Here is a 23,085-nt window from a genome sequence, read left to right on the forward strand (position 1 = left end):
ATGTGAGACAGCCTATCTTGTTTGAGTGGAGAGTTATGATTCTACTGTGATAGTCTCTTGTGGTTAATTTCACCAGCATTCCATTCTCTCTGAGCTCTTTCACCCAAGTCTCAGACTGTTGAGTACATTGTGTGCATTTCCTGTTGTATCGGTGTGTGACACCATCCCCCTACTCATCGTTTGTCCGATACACTCTCTGATAGAAGGCTCTTCCTCGTTGAGAAACTCAATTACTTTATATCTCCTCTTCACCTTACAGTTTGTGCCTAGTACAGTGTTTATCTATCCTCACTATATTCGGTAGACAGTATGACCTCATTATATGTGAGGACTTTCTCGCGGAGGTTCACACGCATTTGCACAAAAATGCTAATTTGCACTTCAAAAGTAGCCACAACGTCAACAAATACAAGTTATGTTTACCTGGGAGAGCTGAAATATTTTCAAAGATTGAATAATTAACTCTTTCCCGCTTAGATGATTTATCTTCTATTTCTGTAAATCTCAAGTGATGATGAATAAAAAGCTGTTTTCATTTAGATGAATCTAATTTGCAGAGCATTGTCAACACATTACACAACATTGGTATTGTGAAGGCTTCTGTATCACCCCATAGAACTCTATTGTCACAACAGTTTTTCTGAATTTGAGGAGTATTATTCTGAGTACATCAGATGACAGATGAGGATTATTCCCCCGTTCTTTCCAGCCCTTTGTGTTTTCACTCTTTTTTTTTCCACCTTCTCTGACCCCACACAACTGATCTCTCTCACCTCCTCTCTACAGGTGCTTTCAGTTCTCCCTCCTTCTCCTAGTGCTCTCATTCTTTTAGATTTTTCTCCTCACTGTTCTTTCTTCCTCATCTTCCCCCCATCTCTCCCTCCCTCCTACACTTCCTCTCACGCTTTATGTCCTCTACACTTTTTTCTCTATCACTTCTTCCTCCTCTTCCTCCACCCCACCTCTTGGCACTCTTTCCCTATGTTGTGGAAGTAGTTGAGCCCTTTGTCGGGACCCCTCGCCGAAGACCTATCTCCTTCTGTCCCTGCTGTTCCTCTGAAGGTAACGTAACCTATTGCCTTGCCTGCTGCTGGCTGCTTCAGGTTACCACAGCAACCGACCGCGGGGATCCACAAAGCAGGGCTCCTCCCCTCGGTCTCCTGAAACTCCTCCTCCTCTCCCTCTGTGTGTCCAGGCTCAGTAGATTTCCCCAGGATGTCACTGTTCGCTATCTACCATAGTCGTATCACACTGAACATTACACACATTTATGTAGACATTTGTAAACTTGCTGGAACGGTGTAGATGAGAAAATAAGGACAGGACATGTCAATGTGACATTTGGTTTGTGGAGTTGAGGATACTCAGAAACCTAGTGCACACTGTCACCAATAGTATTTTTAAATGGTTTATTTACAGTCTTGAATCAACCATGTAACATGGAGGCTTCTATAGACCCCCTCCCAGATTAATTTGCCTTGAGATTAACAGTCTCAAGCAGAAACATATTAGAAACCCCTCAACCCTGGTTAACAACCCAAGTAAGTAAACCGCTATTGTGCACACATTTTTCCATCATTCCAAGTAGCTGCACCTAAAGCTAAAGGGGAAACTACTCTGCTTCATTGTGTGTTTAATCAAAAGCATGTCCTCTGTTTGCTGTAAAACTAATGGACATGAAAAGCCATCTATCTCCCACTACTGAGTGGTGTAGTCTCTCTATAGTGTGTGAAAGCTGCCTGACAGCCTCTCTCTTGACTATAGTGTGTTACAACTAAGACTGTGTGTGACAAGGTTGTGATAAAGAGAGCGATAGACCTACAACTTGTGACGCATCTCAGTTTTCCATATTCTACAACATTCTGGATCATCTGGTCTATTGTCTCTAACACATGTATGTCTGTGTGAAACTGCTTGAGAAGCTTTCTGATCAATGTAAACAAAACATGCCTGTGTGTGTTCTGTGCAATCTGGTTTTCAGGCTGGATGTGTGTTATGTTGTTAACTGTGGCTCTTCTCTCCTGTGATCTTGGAACCTGGGCTAAGGGTGGTGGACGAGGCGCAAAGAAAGAAAGAGAGAGGGAGAGGGAAAAGCAAGCACATTGTTGGTTAAGTTAGCAAATCCACCTGTTTCCATCTCCTCTTTGTCCTGTCTGAGTTCCTCCGTCTGAGGAACTCCGCTTTGCCTCTCTCTGTCCTTGTCTGTTAATCAGCGAAAACCGGCAGCAGCACCCGAGAGCACAGCCATTTGATTTATGTCTATGCTGTGTTTTTCCTTTTTGTTTTGCAAGAGACTCCACCACTCCAGCTAAGTACATCATGCTGCATCAATGGTTTGCCCCCCTGTGTCTCATTGAAACCGCTTGGCTCCCACCTACGTGCGACAGATGAAAAATGCTAGCAGACTTTCTATAGCATAGCATGGACTGGCCACCTTTACAGTGGCATAAGGGTAAAAGTTATTTGGCCGCTGGCCCTTGACTGCAGTAATGCATGCCAAATACCAGTCTTCTCCCTCAGGCAGGTTTAATAGGGGAGTATGATAGCTTCACTATTGGTCTAAATGACAGATCGGCGCCATCATTTGACCCAGTAGTAGAAGCTATAGGGAGAATTAAATCATTCATAACACAGGTTTTTTGGAACTGCTCTGTATGAATAGGATCTGACAGGATACTTTATTTCTACTGGTGGTACTTTGTTGCATGTAGGGATGTAGAACTTCCATAGAGAGAAACTCTTCTGGTGTTTTATCTCTGTGTAGAACATCCATAGGTTCCCTGAGTACAACATCCCGGGTACAATGTGGTGGAATACACCATGGTTTTCTGCCCTGTCCCCCTACCTATGGCCCTCTCCGTAAGGGGGGGGACAAACAGTGGTAGGACAAACAGTGGTAGGAGACGACAACTGCTCTGAACATACAGGGGTCCTCTGTAGCTCAGTTGGTAGAACATGGTGCTTCCAACACCAGGATAGAGTTTTTGTTTCCCAGGACCACCCGTATGTTAAAAATGTATGCAGGCGGGACTGTAAGTCGCTTTGGGTAGAAGTGTCTGCTAAATGGCATATATACTGAACAAAAATTTAAACGCAGCATGTAACAATTTCAAAGATTTTACAGAGAGTTACAGTTCATAAAAGGAAATCAATTTAAAATGAATTCATTAGGCCTTAATCTATGGATTTCACAACTGGGAATACAGATATGCATCTGTTGGTCACAGATATCTTTTTTTTTTATAAAGGTAGGGACGTGGTTCAGAAAACCAGTTGGTATTTGGTGTGACCACCATTTGCCTCATGCGACACATCTCCTTCGCATAGAGTTGATCAGGCTGTTGATTGTGGCCTGTGGAATGTTGTCCCACTCCTCTTCAATGGCTGTGCAAAGTTGCTGGATATTGGCGGGAACTGGAATGCGCTGTCGTAAAATGCCGATCCAGAGCATCCCAAACATGATCAATTGGTGACATGTCTGGTGAGTATGCAGGCCATGGAAGAGCTGGGAAATGTTCAGCTTCCAGGAATTGTGTACAGATCCTTGCGACATGGGGCCCTGCATTATCATGCTGAAACATGAGGTGATGGCAGCGTATGAATGGCACGACAATGGGCCTCAGGATCTCGTCACGGGATCTCTGTGCATTCTAATTTCCAGCGATAAAATGCAATTGTGTTCATTGTCCATAGCTTATTACTGCCCATACCATAGCCCCATCGCCACCATGGGGCACTCTCTTCACAACGTTGACATCAGTAAAACTTCTCGCCCACACAACACCATACATGCTTTCTGCCATCTGCTCGGTACAGTTGAAAACGTGATTCATCTGTCAAGAGCACACTGCTCCAGCGTGCCAGAGGCCATCGAAGGTGAGCATTTTCCAGTCAGGTCAAGACCCTGGTGAGGACGACTAGCATGCAGATGAGCTTCCCTGAGATGATTTCTTCGGTTGTGCAAACCCACAATTTCATCAGCTGTCCGGATGGCTGGTGAAGAATCTGGATGTGGAGGTCCTGAGTTGGCGTGTTCTGCGGTTGTAAGGACAGTTAGACATACTGCCAAATTATCTAAAATGACGTTGGGAGGCGGCTTATGGTAGAGAGAGAAACATTCAATTATCTGGAAACCGCTCTGGTGGACATTTCTACAGTGAGCATGTCAATTGCACGCTCCATCAAAACTTGCGACATCTATGGCATTGTGTTTGTTGTGTGACAAAATGTCACATTTTAGTGGCCTTTAATTGTCCCCAGCACAAGGTGCACCAGTGTAATGATCATGCTGTTTAATCAGTTTCTTGATATGCCACACCTGTTAGGTGGATGGATTATCTTGGCAAAGGAGAAATCCTCACTAACAGGGATGTAAAACAAATTTGTGCACAAAATGTGAGGGAAATAAGCTTTTTGTGCTTATGGAACATTTCTGGTATCTTTTATTTCAGCTCATGAAACATGGAACCAATACTTTGCGTTTATATTTTTGTTCAGTGTGTTGTTATTGATTATTATTATTATATTACAGTACAGTAGCAAGGGCGTCTGTCTCAGAAGTTAGTGATACACAAACTTTCAACTTTGAAACGCCTGTTTTTCCCGCTCATTTTCCAAAGTTGAAATCTCCTCCACTTCATCTTCTGTGAGGCGTACGGCAAGACCATCCCGACCCCTGGTCAACAGTCCGGCCCAGCCCGGCCCATCATCCCCACTTCGCCATCCATTCCCACAACAAAGACGTCTTGGCTTGGCTGTCATTGCATTGCCTGTGTCAGTGTCTGCATCAGAACCACCTAAAGCCTCCTCTGCCCTGCCGTTTCCCTCACTCCCCTTTCCGTGTTGCTTCTTCTTCCAGGGATGGGCAAAAAGGACGACCCCAAGCTCATGCAGGAGTGGTTCAAACTGGTCCAGGAGAAAAACGCCCTGGTGCGATACGAATCTGAGCTGATGATATTGTGAGTTAACCATTATTATCCTATGTTATTGGCCTACTGAAGGTGAACTCTGTATCTATATAAGGTGCTGTAACTAAAGGCAGACAGACATAATTTAGACATAGATTGGAGACATCATTTAGACATGAGACATAATTCAGGGCCACAGGTGTAATAGTTGGGCCGTAAGTCTGTCTTTCTGTCCCCCAGTGCACGAGAACTGGAGCTGGAGGATCGCCAGAGTCGACTGCAGCAGGACCTGAGGGAACGAATGGCAATTGAAGGTGAGGACCGCCAATTTTCAATTCAATAAATCTTTATTTTCCCCGAAGGGCAATTCGTGCGCAGCATAAAAAAATATGAAAGGTTCAGGACCATGGGAAACAACATTCATGGTTTCACCAAATCCTGATTACCTCAGTGAGACACTTTTTTCACGTTCCTCTCCATATATGAATTCTCTACTTATCTGTCCCTCTTTCTCTTGCTTTCATCCCCCTCTCCTCCTCAGACCACATGAAGACGGAGGTAGAGCTGGCGCAGGAGAAGCACATCCTGAATGAGATGCTGGAGGTGGTGGAGCAGAGAGACTCCCTGGTAGCCCTCCTGGAGGAGCAGAGGCTCAGTGAGAAGGAGGAGGACAAGGACCTGGAGTCTGTCATGCTCTCCAAGGGCTTCAACCTCAACTGGGCCTGAGGAGGAGAGACTAAACTCACCATCCACCGTAACTCAGATAATACACTACCCCTACTCTGTGTCAGGGCTCAGTGAAGGCCCAACCCACGGCCTCATTCTTGGTTCTTGGTCCCAGATAACCCAGCAGAGAATGTGTGCAGAATGGAGTTGTTCCATTACGGCTCCTCTGTTGGAGCAGTCTATAATGTTTACATATCTACCCTGCCACCAGCCAGGCATCATTACCTCAAATGATATCTCCCCTCACTATCAAATCACGGTGGGAGGAGCAACTACAGCCTGGACTTTCTCAGAACTTCAGAAGTTCTTGGAGCGGTTCTCCAGAATGGGGAACAATGTTTTATTATTTATTTTAATCTCAAACACGCAAAGGGAAGAAAGAGGTTAGGTCCTGCTGATGTAAAGGAATTCAATGTATGATACCTGTTTCAATGTACTACATGTGTAGAACACGACATATTAGCAAAGCGGGGGTTTTAGATGAGGGTAGGTTTCTGTGGGAAGGGGAGGAGTGGTCTCTCTCATTTTATCAGTCTCAACCTAACCTCATAACATACTCTACTATTGTGACTGCTGACTGGGGAGGGACATCCTCTCCTTTAGCTGCCTTTCACTCCAATTACACATTGGCTTCCACATTCTGAGGAGCCAATAAGGATGAGACTCTAAAAGTCGCATCATTTTTTTGCACAGAGATTCACCTGAAGAGTCAACACTAAGGATCAATGGAATCTGGTCACTTGGTTGTTTTGTATTTATTCGCTTGGTTTTGATAGAGAACCTGAATGAACTGATTTTGGTATTTTCCATGTTCACGGAGGAGAGTGCCTGAACTGGAGGCTCGACGGATTGCACATGTGCTCTCTTTATAACATTGACTGCAAGGAAATCAACTCAAAACTCCATCACCAAGAAGCCATTGTGTAAGGTGGAGGCTGCTGCAGGCTCAGAAAAATATCCTGCGTTACATTGTCTTTGACTCTGAAAGTTGTGCTGGTGTGAATAGTTAACCTGTAGCATAGATTCATTGACACATGTATACTTCAGCAAGCAACCCACTTGACACATCTCTTGGTGCCCTAGTTCTGAGCGATCATGTGGCTTCTCCATACCATGCCATTCACCATAAATCACACTGATAGTTCATTTTATAATCAGTATTCAATACTAATTGGCATATACCATGAAATGTCCTCAGTGTAGGTTAAACAGTGAAGAGAATAACGTTAGGGGCAGTGTCTTATTGGGCTTACACAGTATCAATACATCGTGTTATCATAATACCATAAGTGAACTGACATCACTAACTGGTGTCATGAGACACTTACGTCAGTGGATATGCTTCAATATGGAAGTTCTAAACCATAGAACTCTGGCTTCGCTATCCCTGGGGCTGAGGTACATTACCTGCTTTTTCCCTTCTGTTTTAATATTTTAGTTTTCTTTTTAGGGTTTAAACTTTTATGTATCCCACCAGAGGTACATTTTTATGTTGTGTTTTTTGGTAAAATCCTTTCATACAACTACAGGTTGTCAAACAGCAGTTATGAGTAGAAGTGGAGACAGGAAGGTTGCTCTAAACCACTTCTATTCTGTCAGTCACAGGACCATGTGCTTTTGTTTGGCATTTGACCTTACTAGCCTTTCTGCCAAACTGTAAATCTCTGGTTGGTCACAGTTTTATATATTTTTCTGTATTGATAGATACATACACTGAGAATTTGTGAATACAAAAAAGTTACATCATTTCAAGGCTGGTTTAGATGGTGTGTGATAAGTTTGACAGATTTTATTGATATTTATAAACAGGTGTGCAAAAATGTATCATATGTAAGAAAAATGAATCCTAATTTTTAAAACTGTATGTTGACACACACGACAAATATGTAAATGCTGCTTCATTTAGCCAAAATGCATAGGGTGTTGGATGTATGCTGAAACGGCAATAAAGCAATACGGTTGTTCATTTAGAAACGCATGTCTCCTTTTATGTGTAGGCTTCTGTATAAACTTACTACAACTATGATTTTATGATAGAAATGTGAATATTCACCTTATTAATGACTGTCCTGCATAGTAGGCTTCCCCCTGTCAATTCCACTTATTTGGTCTATTCCAGAACTAGCACACCTGAAGAAAAGCTGATCTTGATTATTTGCCCAATTCAAACCAGGAGTGCTTCTTTTATGGCATATAAGTGCAACGTTCTCAGAATCTTCCCAACATGACAGTATGTGTTACATGAACCTGGCGACTAATTAATTAAAGGATGTTTTGACTTTTACTGTACGACAAGGTCAAAACCTGGCATTTAGTTTCTTCACAAATTTGATTTGATCAACTTGCCGGTTGAAAACTCCACTCCGATATTTCTGTGTATCCAGTATTCCAGCGGGGCCATATCTGTAACAAGGGGTGGATGTCTGCAGACGAGACAATTTTTTTTTTAAACATGCAAGACAGCTAAGCAGAAATGATTGCATCTTGTTTCTGGGACTGTCAGGTAAGATGAGCAATGCTGCATGGTATGCATTGCATTGCATAGCATTTGTTTAAGTTCAATAGTCCATAATAATATATTATAAGGAAAGTTAAAGTAGGCATGTTGCTTCCTTGCATAAGCTATTGCGGTGATTGTTCGGCCATGCCAAATTCCCAACAGAGGTTTACAGTAGATGGCTACATTTTACACCATTGCAGTGGCGACCCTTCATTCAAGGCAGCTGGGGCTTGCCTGTTTTGCATGTTATTTTGGCATTAATACATGTCACACATCAGTTTGCACACAATGTAAAAAATAATATATCATTGTATTAATAAAGCCGCGTACAAACATGGTCTCTCTTTTGTTTTCTTGAGTAAGGCAGCTCCAAAATGCAGGTGTTTCAGCCTAGCTCAATGCTTTGTGGTGGTGGGGCAAGCCAGTTCTGTCACTCATGGGGACACTACGTCACTGCAAAGTCTAAGAGGAGACCTCGAAAATTCTAGCCCTTTGGGTGCTGCCATAGAGTTACAGAAGTGCCCATCCAAGAAGGTTCAAGGTCATTGGCCACAAATAAAATAACGTCAAATCACGTTATATGTTCAGTAACTTTGATTGGACTGATCATGTCAACATCATACTTTCAAAATCTTAGCTAGCAGTCATCATGAATCAAGTCGACAATCTACTGGCAAATCCTTTTTAATCCTTGTCATATGAAGAGAAATAAGGAAGATAAATTATAGATAAAATGTTTCTGTGCTCATCGGCCATTGGACATAAACATTACACAACAAGTTGGAAATCGCAAATTCAACGAGTGGTTTGGAAGGAATCAGTGACCGTAGCAGTGTGGTCCCAAATCTGGGATTATAAAGGGCTCTTTTCCAAGTTTAAAATGATAGACATTCAACATTGGCCATTGCTGTCAATAAAGCATGATTTGTGCCGCGCTCAAAACAACTGTTAACTCAGAACTGTGAAAACTTGACTTCATGGAGTGCAAGACAACTGGGAAGTCGGGAATAAATTAGCTCCGACTGGGAAAATACATTTTGAACGGTCTGTCAACTAGGAATTGTAAATCTGGCCTCCAGTTGTTTTGAATGCACCATAAATCCAGAGAATGCCAGACTTTGATGACATAATTTGCCCACAAAGGACCGCCGCACCACCTTCCTGTTCATGTGAGCACAGCGCAACAAGGTGAGTACAAAAATGGATTGTATGGTGCTGCATAAATTATGTAATATGCCAGGGAGATATGTATACTGTAGCTAAAAACAGTGTATGTTGTATAGTAGGCCATCATTGTAAATAATAATTTGTTCTTAACTCACTTGCCTAGTTAAATAAAATGTATAAAATTGTAAGATATTAGTAGCCCATGTGCCTCATCCTAATAATTTGGTCTATTTACCCCTCTTAATTTTGCCTACTGTTCTGACTTGATGATGCACACGTAGCCTATAACCTGTTCTAGGGAAATGTAATCATCAAATATTGTAAGAGCTTTCATTGTCTGCTTAAACAGTGGTTCCTCCTTTAAAAGTTGTGTCATACTGCGGCACACCCTGAGTGCAGCTGCAGCATTCTGTGGCACGTCATTTAATTCTCAGCCATTCTCAGCCAAATGATTGCTAGTTTGACCAACAGAGATCATCTTTGAGAAGCATTTGATAGAATTCCGTATTAGCATTAACAGAGAATTTAAAACCTTTTTTTGTAATAACATAGTATATGGGATAGATTTTAAGAAATTTGGCTTAATTAATTTGATTAATATTATAGCGTTTTAATCAGTGATGTCACTCGCTCTGAGAGCTTGAAGTAGTTTTTCCCTTTGCTCTGCAAGGGCTGCGGCTTTTGTGGAGCGATGGGTAACGATGCTTCGAGGATGGCTGTTGTCTATGTGTGCAGATGGTCCCTGGTTCGAGCCCAGGTAGGGACGGAAGCAAAACTGTTACACGGGCACCATTTTAATCAAGAGACTCTCGTTTTTTTTTCCAAGTTTCGTCCGACGAACAGATTGTAGTGGTAAAATAAAAAGGGATACATTTTTAATGGAATTCTAAGCATCACTCCAGTCAAAACTGGATTACATTAATTTGCTATGGGTTCGCGCTAGTGTTCCAGTTTAGCCAACGTTCTTAACCTCTAGCGTCGAGCAATCCCGTATCCGGGAGCGCGATCATAGCCTCAAGATCATTACCATAACGCAACGTTTCCTATTCATGAAAATCGCAAATTAAATGAAATAAATATATTGAAACACAAGCTTAGCCTTTTGTTAACAACACTGTCATCTCAGATTTTCAAAATATGCTTTTCAACCAAAGCTACACAAGCATTTGTGTAAGAGTATTGATAGCCTAGCATAGCATTAAGCCTAGCATTCAGCAGGCAACATTTTCACAAAAACAAGAAAAGCATTCAAATAAAATCATTACCTTTGAAGAACTTCGGATGTTTTCAATGACGAGACTCTCAGTTAGATAGCAAATGTTCATTTTTTCTAAAAAGATTATTTGTGTAGGAGAAATAGCTCTGTTTTGTTCATCACGTTTGGCTAAGAAAAAAAAACGAAAATGCAGTCACTACAACGCCAAACTTTTTTCCAAATTAGCTCCATAATATCGACAGAAACATGGCAAACGTTGTTTAGAATCAATCCTCAAGGTGTTTTTCACATATCTATTCGATGATAAATCATTCGTGGCAGTTGGTTTCTCATCAGAAGCAAACGGAAAAATACTGCAGCTGGAGGACACCAAGCGACCACCTGGTAGATGTAGTCTCTTATGGTCAATCTTCCAATGATATGCCTACAAATACGTCACAATGCTGCAGACACCTTGGGGAAAACGTGGAAAATGTAAGCTGACTCCTAGCTCCTCCACAGCCATATAAGGAGTCATTTCCATGAGGCGTTTTCAAAAAATGCGGCACTTCGTGATTGGATTTTTATCTGGGTTTTTTCTGTAACATCAGTTCTGTGGCACTCACAGACAACATCTTTGCAGTTTTGGAAACGTCAGAGTGTTTTCTTTCCAAAGCTGTCAATTATATGCATAGTCGAGCATCTTTTCGTGACAAAATATCTTGTTTAAAACGGGAACGTTTTTCATCCAAAAATTCAAATAGCGCCCCCTATATCCAAGAAGTTAAAACCTCTTGAAGCTAGGGGGTACTATGTTTATGTTTGGAAAAATAACGTTCCCAAAGTAAACGGCCTATGTCTCAGGACCAGACGCTAGAATATGCATATAATTGACAGATTAGGATAGAAAACACTCTAAAGTTTCCAAAACTGTCAAAAATATTGTCTGTGAGTATAACAGAACTGATACTGCAGATTTTCCCTGAGGAAAATCAAACCAGGAAGTGGCTTCTATTTTGAAAAATCCATGTTCCATAGCCTGCCTTTGCTCCATTTAAAGGGATATCAACCAGATTCCTTTTCCTATCGCTTCCTCAAGGTGTCAACAGTCCTCAGACACAGTTTGAGGCTTTTATTTTGAAAAACGAGCAAGAAAGATAACATTGCGTCAGGTGTTGGCATGAGTTTTGCACGCGCAACAGAGTTGGGCTGCCATTGCCTCTCCCTCTCCTACTGATAAAGACAGTTACGGTTGATATATTATTGATTATATATTTTAAAAACAACCTGAGGATTGATTATAAAAAACATTTGACATGTTTCTGTGGACATTACAGATATTATTTGGAATTTTCGTCTGCGTTGTTGTGACCGCTCTTTCCTGTGGATTTCTGAACATAACGCGCCAAACAAACTGAGGTATTTTGGATATAAAAATAATCTTTATGGAACAAAAGGACCATTTATTGTGTAACTGGAAGTCTGAGTGAAAACATCCAAAGATCATCAAAGGTAAACGATTAATTTGATTGCTTTTCGTGACCGAGCTACTTGATGCTAAGTGTACATAATGTTTTTTCGAGCAATCGATAAACTTACACAAACGCTTGGATTGCTTTCGCTTTAAAGCATATTTTCAAAATCTGAGATGACAGGTGGATTAACAAAAGGCTAAGCTGTGTTTTGCAATATTGCACTTGTGATTTCATGAATATAAATATTTTTGTAATATTATTTGAATGTGGCGCTATGCAATTCAGCGGTTGTACATTTGTGTATTTTTGTTGAGAGCAAAACCATTTAATTTTCAATCAAAAATAATTGTTCTGATAGCAACTTTTGTCCAACATATAGGAAGTCAAAGCGGACACCTACGCGGATGGCATCTCAGGTAAGCAGCACTGGACTGTACTGACATATCCTAAAAATGACATCTGCTGCTTAAGATTGAACGGTCATGTCTCAGTTATTGTTTTCATATCTATAAAAAATAAGCTATTTTCTTTACTTTCAGAGAGCGAGCTGACCAAGGGGTCGGAAATGTATATATTGCCAGATGTTCACTGTCCGAGGAACAGGCCGTGGAAGCTTTATTGCTGGCAAAAGTGTCCATAACCAGAGGTAATTAAACTCTTCTGTGTTCTTTTTCTCCATCTCTGCCTGTCTTGTTGTAAATGGAACCTGTCTCACATGCATCATTTTTTATTTTTTATTAAGATGTCAGCTGCTAATTTTCAGATTCACACCACCTAAACAACCATTTTCACTGGACTATCTGTTGCTGCCAAGTCATGATTTCCCTGGGGGTTAGACTTGCAATAACCAAGTAGTGAGACACATAGCCCTCTATATTTAAATGTTTCAGGTACACTCCGATAGGTGTCTACATCACATACATTATCTTCTATTGACATTATCTTCTATTGTTTGTCCTCAAGTATCTGTTTTCAGCATAAAGTACTCTGTAGCCACTTAGTGTGGACAGCAGGTGAGACCACACAAACACAACATAAGTCTCTCTTCTTCACTTCTCTTCACTTAAGTCTCTCTCACCCTTCTCCCTAAATCCTCTAGGTTATATCAGCTGTGTTGGTGAACCCCTGCTGCATCTGAACTGGCTGACACAGAGGGCACAGCATGTTCATAGGTGAAATGTCACTTGGTTGGGTCAAAAGGAAGTATTATTAAAGAGATGCTTTACATTGAAATACAGACAGAGATGTAGTAATCCCAAAGTTAATGATCCAAGGTCAGTTTTGCATTTCACCTCCTGATTTAAGATGACTGACCGTGTTAGAATAAAAAAACAAGGCTTAATCATGCTCTCTCGTCTGCAGGTATGTTTTGATTTGAGAGAGGAAGCCAGTCCCATCATTGTCACCTCACCTGCTCTTAAGATAACCTTCGGGCCAACTGGGAGCCCATGGCTGGTTAGGAGACACTGCAATTGTAATGAACTGAGAGAAGATTATGGTAGCACTGTAATTCATGAATCATATGCTGTCTGCCTCTGTTCTTACCTCTTTCCCTTTCTGTCTTCTACACCTCTCTCCCCACCTCGTCTTTCTTCCTCGTTTTATAATGCACACCATATGTGCATTGACGTACAGATTGAACTTGTATTTATAATAATGCATTTATGTATCTATAACACCTGGATAATGAACTTCTTTCACATTCTCCACTGGTTGTAATTAAGTGTCTCACTGAAATACTTTCCTGTGTCCTCAGATTAATGCAGACGAAGGGAGTTAGATATGCATAGTTTTATTTCTGTATATCTGAATTACAAATCAATCATGTTTCAATGTGCAATCATTGACATCCCAGGAGCCACAGGTGGTTAACACTGTTGAAGTGTATAATTGTAATACATACATGCAGACACAGCATCATTCAAATAATGGACTTTGATATGACTGAAAAAGAATATTTCAGAGATTCATACCTGAACCACACCTTTATTTACCAAGGAAGAGTACATGATCAGTGAATATATTAAATGTACAGGCTACAATGTGGGAATCTACAGTACATGTGTATATAGGACTTGCATATTTGGCACAATGAAGTTATTATATTCTACTCTATCCATAGGCTTCATTAAAGCCATTTAGACTTGAAGTTGATACAACAACTATGACAGCTGAGGTTCATAGACTGGTATGAATATCAGTTCAGAACCTAACGTTTTTGGGTCCATACACAGATCGGCTACATACTGTAGCTAGCTGCACATCCATACGCATACAGTTATTTGTATCTTCCACTACACAATAAGCAAGTAAATAGTTAGCTACCTACATTGAACAACTTCAGCTGCATTGCAAGGCAAGCTTACACAATTGTACATTCAATTTGCAGTAAATACTTTAGCTAGCTAAATTCATTACATCCACTGTTTCACAAGACAATAGCCTGGTTTGCTGGTTTTCTCAGGAGTCCCTAAAAGATTAAACAACACAAATTACAAATTCATTCTCCTAACACTAGCTAGCTCGCTAATGTTAGCTAGTCAGATAACTTGCTAAATAGCAATTTTCGTAAATTAACTTTATGACAAAAACTTTTGTTTCTACATTAACATATTATTCTCAATTGTACATGTTCTGCTTGACTCATTGTGATGTTATAACAACTTACATCTGGTTCCACCATAATGTTTTGTCAGCCATCTTTGTTGAAGAACGCCACAAGGTAAGGGTGGCTTGCAGCAAAATTTGTCATTGAAACCACTCAATATTTTTGGTCATATAAAAACCTTGGGACCCAAATGAATAATAAGTGCTCTAACTCCCCCTTGTGGTGGTCTGGAGCAATGAAGCCGTGACGCTGAGTACCTCTAAGTCACACTGTAAGAACCGCCTATGTTCTGAATTCTGCCTCTGTGCATATCAAAAGTGCTGAACAAATAGTTATATTGACTAATGTTGCGTCCGTCCTAGCTTGCTCATTAATGTCTTAATTGAAATTACGGATTGCCTCTTTTCCGCTTGTCGTCCCCTTGTGCCATAGTTTGTACATCTCAATTGTCATTTGAAACCACATTTGTTTAAGCAAGTCAGCCAAATTAGCTATGTTTTTTTTAAAGGCAGTAAATGACGCTGAATGAACTATTTCGCTGCCAGACAAGGATCCGCTGAGGTGCCAGGTGTAGCAGTGGTAAGATGTTGGAACTGCTGTTGGGACAGCTTTATGTAGGCCCTAACAGTTTGTGGGCACTGTTTGTCACTGTTATAGTGCAATTAATGTATTGTTTAGTGTTGTGTAGTGGCATTGCTGGCAGGCATCGCACTTTTAAAAAATGTACATGCTAAAATCGATGCTGCACCATTGTCCTGTCTTTATCGATAACATTGTGCACACAAGCATAAAAGCACAAGCTACATTGGCTACTGTAATGTTTGTAGGCTAGGCTATGTTATCGAGATAACAAAATATTTTCTATTGCAATAGCCTCAGTGCAGTGAAGGTGTCTGGCGGCAGTACACACTAGAATCCCACTTGACATCAAAAGTATTCTGAGGCCAACAGTTTATAGTTTCTTCTCAAGGTAAGAACAGTTGTCCAGAGAGGACATATGAATAAAACAATTGTTCCCTTGTGTCAAGATCAAAACGTATTCATCTCATGATCATGACATAACAAAAGTTGTTTTGTCAAGATCACGAGATAATAAAAAGTATCACGCATCATCCATTAATTTGTTCAGATGCACGATAACCACCTCATGAAGGAGCCATGTGATTGCTATGCACTCATGGGGCATTTAAGCACTGAACAATGGCTAACAGGCAGCCCTGTCTCCCAGACTGTGTGCTCCCCGAAGACCACAACCAGTCACATGCAAGGAACAATGCAGCTAACTCTAACTTGGCTAGTCTTGTTAGCTAGTTAGCTTGTTATCAATGCTGGTTGTTAACTTTTATAACTGATACTTTTATAATTATAAGGGACACATTTAATGTTTTGTGGATAATATTTACAATGGGTGAGCTCCACTCCTGACAGGCTGATCAGATTCAATTTCAGCCTCAGAGCTTGATCAGATTTGATAGCAGCCTCAGAGGCTGATGTCAGGATGCTGACTTGTAGGCTGTTTCATAGGTAAAGCTCCATGCAGGCAGATTAGCTGTCGGCGCTTTATAGGCTGATGCATATAATCCAAAAGGGGGTGAAGTTTATTCCTGGCAGGCTGATCAGATTCAATAGCTGCCTCAAAAGCTGATAAATCAGTATGCTGCCTTGTAGGCTGTTTCTTATCTAAGGCTCCTTGCAGACAGACTACAAGGCTGATTTATCAGCCTCTGAGGCTGCTATTGAATCTGATCAGCCTGCCAGGAATAGAGCGCACCCACTCTTGATCATATACAGAACCAGTCAAATGTTTGGACACACCTACTCATTCAAGGGTTTTTCTTTATTTTTACTATTTTCTACATTGTAGAATAATAGTTAAATCAAAGCAAATGTTATGGGTCACAATCACATAATTAGCAGATGCTATTGTGGGTGTAGATAAATGCTTGTGTTCCTAGCTCAGTGCAGTAGCATCTAAAAACGATTCACAACAATACACACAAATCTAAAAGTAAAATAATGGAATTAAGAAACATATAAATAATAGATTGAGCAACGTCGGAGTGGCATAGACTAAATGTAGAATGAACTACAGTAGAATCGAATACAGTATATACATATGAGATGAGTAAAGCAGTATGTAAACATTATTTAACCATTATTAAAGTGACTAGTGTTCCATTATCAAAGTAGACAGTGATTCAAAGTCTATGTGTATATAGGGCACAGCCTCTAAGGTGCAGGGTTGCATAACTGGGTGGAAACCAGCTAGTGATGGCTATTTAACAGTCGGATGGGCTTAAGATGGAAGCTGTTTTTCAGTCTCTTGGTCCCAGCTTTGATGAACCTGTACTTACCAAGTTTTTTGGATGATAGCAGGGTGAACAGGCTGTGGCTCGGGTGGTTGGTGTCCTGGTGGGCAGGGGGTTTGCCCCCGGTGATGCGTTGGGCAGAACACACCATGCTCTGGCAAGCCCACGGTTGCGAGCGGTGCAGTTGCCGTACCAGGCGGTGATACAGCCTGACAGGATGCTCTCAATGGTGCATCTGTAAAAGTCTGGGAGAGTTTTAGGGGCCAAGCCAAATTCTTTCAGCCTCCTGAGGTTGAAGAGGAGCATACTTCACTACACTGTCTGTGTGGGTGGACCATTTCAGATTGTCAGTGAAGTGTACGCCGAGGAACTTTAAGCTTTCCACCTTCTCCACTGCGGTCCCGTCAATGTGGATTGGGGAGTGCTCCCTCTGATGTTTCCTGAAGTCCAAAATCATCTCCTTTGTTTTGTTGACATTGAGTGAGAGGTTATATTCCTGTCACCACTATTCCAGGGCCCTCACCTCTTCCCTGTAGGCTGTTTCGTCATTGTTGGTAATCAGGCCTACTACTGGAAACCTGATGATTGAGTTGGAGGCGTGCGTGGCCATGCAGTCATGGGTGAACATGGAGTACAGGAGGGGGCTGAGCATGCACCCTTGTGGGGCCCCAGTGGTGAGGATCAGTGAAGTGGTGTTGTTTCCTACCTTCACCACTTGCGGGCGGCCCGTCAGGAAGTCCTGGACCCAGTTGCACAGGGCGGGGTTCAGACCCAGGGCACCGAGCTTAATGATGAGCTTGGAGGGTACTATGCTGTTGAATGCTGTGCTATAGTCAATAAACAGCATTCTTACATAGGTATTCCTCTTGTCTAGATGGGATAGGGCAGTGTGCAGTGTGATGGCGATTGCATCGTCTGTGGATCTATTGTGGCGGTAAGCAAATTGAAGTGGGTCTAGGGTGTCAGGTAAGGTAGAGGTGATATTATCCTTAACTAGCCCCTCGAAGAACTTCATGATGACAGAAGTGAGTGCTACGCGGTGATAGTCATTTAGTTCAGTTACCTTTGCTTCCTTGGGTACATGAACAATGGTGGACATCTTGAAGCTTTTGGAGACAGCAGACTGGGATAGGCAGAGATTGAAGACATCAAAACTATGAAATAACCCATATAGAATAATTTAGTAACCAAAAAAGTGTTAAACAATTCAAAATATATTTTAGATTCTTCAAAGTAGCCACCCTTTGCCTCGATGACAGCTTTGCACACTATTGCCATTCTCTTAACCAGCTTCACCTGGAATGCTTTTCCAACAGTCTTAGAGGAGTTCCCACATATGCTGAGCACATGTTGGCTGCTTTTCCTTCACTCTGCAGTCCAACTCATCCCAAACCATCTCAATTGGCTTGAGGTTGGGTGATTGTGGAGACCAGGTCATCTGATGCAGCACTCCATCACACTCATTCTTGGTCAAATACACCTTTCACAGCCCGGATGTGTGTTTTGGGTCATTGTCCTGTTAAAAAACAATTGTACAAACCAGTGTGTGCGTATCGCTGCAGAATGCTGTGGTAGCCATGCTGGTTAAGTGTGCCTTAAATTCTAAATAAATCACAGACAGAGTCACTAGCAAAGCACCATCACACCACCTCCTCCATGCTTCACGGTGGGAACCACACATGTGGAGTCTCCCCTGAAAAGTTGATGTTGAGATGTGTCTGTTTTTTGAACTCTGAAGCATTTATTTGGGCTGCATTTTCCGAGGCTGGTAACTCTAATGAACTTATCCTCTGCAGCAGAGAGCAGAGGTAACTCTGGGACTTCCTTTCCTGTGGCGGTTCTCATGAGAGCCAGTTTCATCATAGTGCTTGATGGTTTTTGCGACTGCACTTGAAGAAACTTTCAAAGTTTCAAAATTGACTGACCTTCATGTCTTAAAGTAACGATGGACTGTCATTTCCCATTGCTTATTTGAGCTGTCCTTGCCATAATATGGTCTTGGTCTTTACCAAATAGGGCTATCTTCTGTATACCACCCTTACCTTGTCACAACACAATTGATTGGCTCAAATGCCAATCACAAATTCACTTTTAACAAGGCACACCTGTGTGCATGCAAAAAGCATACAACAAGCTGCACAAGAACTCACTACTGTAATGGTCCAGGTTACAAAGTGGCTTAGTGACTCATGTTTGCATCTCAATGTGAAAAAACCTTCTGCATGTTCTTCACAAAGAGGGCAACTGATACTACTGAGCCAGATGTCTATGTGTCAAGGGAGAAGCTCCAGGTGGTATCTGATTTTAAGTTCCTTGGCATCATACCTGATTGACAACCTCTCTTTTAAAAAGCAGGTGAAAAAGGTAATTCAAATAACCAAACTCAACCTAGCTAATTTCCGATTTATACGAAATAGTTTGACTACAGAGGTAGCAAAACTGTACTTCAAATCTATGATACTCCCCCACTTAAAACCTCTTCGGGCTAGGGGGCAGTATTTTCACGTCTGGATGAAAAGCGTGCCCAAAGTAAACTGCCTGCTACTCAGGCCCAGAAGCTCGGATATGCATATAATTCTTATATTTAGATAGTTTGAATCATGTCTGTGAGTATAACAGAACTGATATGGCAGGTGAAAACCTGAGAAAAATCCATCCAGGAAAAAAAAATTGAGGTCACTCCCTTTTCAATGGGTTTTCTATGAGGGTCATCGATTTCTGTGGCACTTGCCTGCAGTTCCTATCACTTCCACTGGATGTCAACCGTCTTTAGAAATTGGTTGATGTTTTTCTTTTGAGTCATGTTGCGCGAGTTGGAACCAGTGTTTTTCTGGATCAAACGCGCCAAATAAATTGACATTTTGGAGATATAACGACGGAATTAATCGAACAAAAGGACCATTTGTGATGTTTATGGGACATATTGGAGTGCCAACAAAAGATCTTCAAAGGTAAGGCATGAATTATATCGTTATTTCTGCGTTTTGTGTCGCGCCTGGCGGGTTGAGATATGAATGTCATGTGTTTGTTTGGTGGTGTGCTATCCTCAGATAATCGCATGGTTTACTTTCGCCTTAAAGCCTTTTTGAAATCTGACACATTGGCTGGATTAACAACAAGTGTAGCTTTAATTTGGTGCATTGCATGTGTGATTTCATGAAAGTTTAATATTTATAGTAATTTTATTTGAATTTGGAGCTCTGCCATTTCACCGAATGTTGTCAAGGGGTTCCGCTAGCGGAACGTCTAGCCGTAACAAGTTTTAACATACTGCTTGACTAGTTGGGCCCAAGCTTGCTGTACAACATTAAAACCCAGTTGGAAAAATCTTGTGCAATACACCAACGCATGTCTTGTATTCAAGATCCTAAATGGCCTGGCTCCCCCTCCACTCAGTACTTTTGTTAAACCTGGCAGCAGATCCACAAGGTCTGACATGAGAGGTCTGTATAGTTCCCTTAAGGAAAAGCACCTTTAGTCAATTTGCTTTCTCTATGAGAGGTTCCCATGTTTGGAATACACTGCCATCAGACACACAAAACTGCACCACCTATCACACTTTCACAAAAAAAACATGTGTATTGCTGCTTTCCATGTTGTCTGTAACGTGTGAGGTGTGGAAACATTTTGTTGCTTTTATGAATTTTGTCTTGTTGCTTTTTGTGCTATGTTGCTCTATCTTCATGCTATGTCTTGCTAGTCCTATGTTGCTCTGCGTGTGCTGTTAGGGTTGCGTCAATTCGAATCTGGTATCAGGATAAATATGACATTGAGTCAACAATAGTATATTATGTATTTTTTATTAGCTAAGCAATAAGTGGTAAATGCAATTTTCGTATATACGGGCTCTCTGTTCCACCTCGCAGGGCAAATAGAGAACTGAGTTGTTCCTGACAAAGATATTATAAATATTCTCTGACAGAGGTAGTTCCTGCTTCCGAGCCGGCCTGTCAGAGTAGAGACTGGGAGTGGTTTAGACTCACCCAGCCTATCGTTGATTGTTGGCGCAGAGGCTGGTCCCAGCCCCCTAAGCGCTTCAGTGGTCAGTCGTTGTAGTTGTGTAGAATATACAGTTATCAGGCACCTGGCTCCTGTTACCTAACAAAAGACCGTTTGTTCTCGCAACACTACGTTTTGAATGTGCCCCCCCAACTCATTGCACAGTTCCTGTCTTCATGTCATTCTGTATTTTTCCATCATGAGAAAGGCCCATGGCCCTGAAACTGTTAACAATGTCTCAAGTCAGCAATGTTGCATAACACATACATCCACACAAGCCAACAGCAGATAATATTCAATCACATATATGGTAACGGGCTATAGTGCATAACACAGGATCTCACAGTGCTCAATGATTGTCTGTATTGTTACTGTAATTGTTTTTAATAACCTGCCCAGGGACTGCGGTTGAAAATTAGCCGGCTGGCTAAAACCGGCACTTTTATTGAAACGTTGATTAATGTGCACTGTCCCTGTAAAAATAAAAAATAATACCTCATGAAGCTGGTTGAGAGAATGCCAATAGTGTGCAAAGCTGTATTTGTATTTATTATAGATCCCCATTAGCTGCTGCCAAAGCAGCAGCTACTCTTCCTGGGGTCCAGCAAAATTAAGGCAGTTTATTTTAAAACATTACAATACATTCACAGATTACACAACACACTAGTGTGCCTTCAAGCCCCTACTCCACCACTACCACATTTCTACAGTACCAAATCCATGTGTATGTATAGTGCATATGTTATTGTGTGTGTGTGTGTTGTGACGGCCCTGAATTATTTTGAGCCGTCTCAGTGCTTCTCCTTCCAATAGGGTGCTTGCCCTTTAATTCCCAATTAAATAGCCAGCATCAGCTGCGCAAAAGTGGCGTTTTGTGATGGAGACGTGACTGAGGATGTGTTCCCGAAGCTTCTCTATTCCGGTTGTTTTGTTGCTGTTAAACGTGTGTTTTGTAGCCTGAGAGTTTACCCAGGATCGGATCCACTCTTTGCGTCCGTGGACTACTCCTCTCTATTCTTCGTGGCCTTTCTCCGCTGGAGATCTGTTGGCGGATTGGATTGTCTGACTGACCGACTGACTACCACCTTTTTTGTATACGGTATTTCATTTGTTTTGATATGATGTATACGGTGATGATTTATGTAGTTAGATGTAGTTGAGGAATTAGTAAGAGCAGATACGCTTTAAAGTTCTGTGGTAAAATGGTTATATTGATTGTATAATTTAATACTGGGTTTACGCTACACGGAATGAACGGACCAACATTGCGTGACCAAAGTCACTTGAGTTCACTGAACTCCTTTACCGGGCGGGACTCTTTTTAGGCCCGAGGTACAGGACATTTCTGGAGGAACCAGAACTCATTGTATTATATTATTATGTGTGTGTAATCCATTGATGTTGCTAATACAACCCACGCAAAAGAATAGTTGTTTTTGAAGTTCTTTCAATGTTTTAAGGGTTTATGAAAAGTTGATTTCCCTTCTGACGTTTACATAAGTCCTTTGTATGGTGTAGACTTGACGGACCAGATGGGACTCATTCCCTCCCAAACTAAAAGGAGAAACCAATGTTTTCTCTGGTAGGCACAACCTACCTGGCACCCCTATAAAAAAAATAACCTCAAGTCAAAACCGTTACATAAAAAATGGCACCCCAGATGGGACATGAACCCACAATCCCTGGCTGACGAAGAACTCCTTGCCACATTGAGGAATGTGTTGCATGGGACAGCTCGAGACTGGTGGGATGTGGCACGTCTCACCACTACCTCCTGGGCTGACTTTGAGGCCAAGTTTTCCTCTGCATTTCTGTCTGAGGACTACACAGATGAGTTGGCAGACAGAGTCAGGAATCGAGTACAAAGAGAGAAAGAGAGTATCCGTGACTTTGCATACGGTTACCACTCCCTGTGCAGAAGGTGGAAACCTGGCATTGAGGAGGAAGAGGTCATTAAATTGATTTTGAAGAACATCAACCCACTACTAGCCAGTCAACTCCGAGAGCGAGTCACCACTGTCGATGGACTGGTTCGCTTGGGACAGCAGTTTGAGAAGGACAGAGAATGCCAACAGCAATATGACCAAAGAAAGAAACAGACACCCAAACCGTTACCCAAGACAGACCATCAACAACAGCCAGAGTCTCCAGCCAAGACCCCTCTCATGTTCTGTTGGAGATGTAATCAAAAGGGACATT

The 23,085-nt window shown here is 41.7% G+C and overlaps 1 protein-coding gene across 11 annotated transcripts in view; it reads left to right on the forward strand.

Moving 5' to 3' along the window:
- Window positions 1–8,473, forward strand: part of LOC139374107 (protein-methionine sulfoxide oxidase mical3a-like) — a 112,885-nt gene extending 104,412 nt beyond the window's left edge. For 7 of the 11 annotated variants that reach the window (XM_071115161.1, XM_071115114.1, XM_071115122.1 and 4 more), the window contains 4 exons: window positions 994–1,062; window positions 4,859–4,958; window positions 5,148–5,221; window positions 5,449–8,473. In XM_071115161.1, the coding sequence (XP_070971262.1) occupies window positions 994–1,062; window positions 4,859–4,958; window positions 5,148–5,221; window positions 5,449–5,633 (428 nt within the window). In that variant the 3' untranslated portion in view covers window positions 5,634–8,473. The remainder of the gene's footprint in view (window positions 1–993; window positions 1,063–4,858; window positions 4,959–5,147; window positions 5,222–5,448) is intronic. The other 4 variants (XM_071115174.1, XM_071115183.1, XM_071115106.1 and 1 more) reach the window with 1 other exon arrangement.
- Window positions 8,474–23,085: the final 14,612 nt, after the last annotated feature.

Source organism: Oncorhynchus clarkii, chromosome 2 (assembly GCF_045791955.1).
Source record: "Oncorhynchus clarkii lewisi isolate Uvic-CL-2024 chromosome 2, UVic_Ocla_1.0, whole genome shotgun sequence".
Lineage (NCBI taxonomy): Eukaryota > Metazoa > Chordata > Actinopteri > Salmoniformes > Salmonidae > Oncorhynchus > Oncorhynchus clarkii.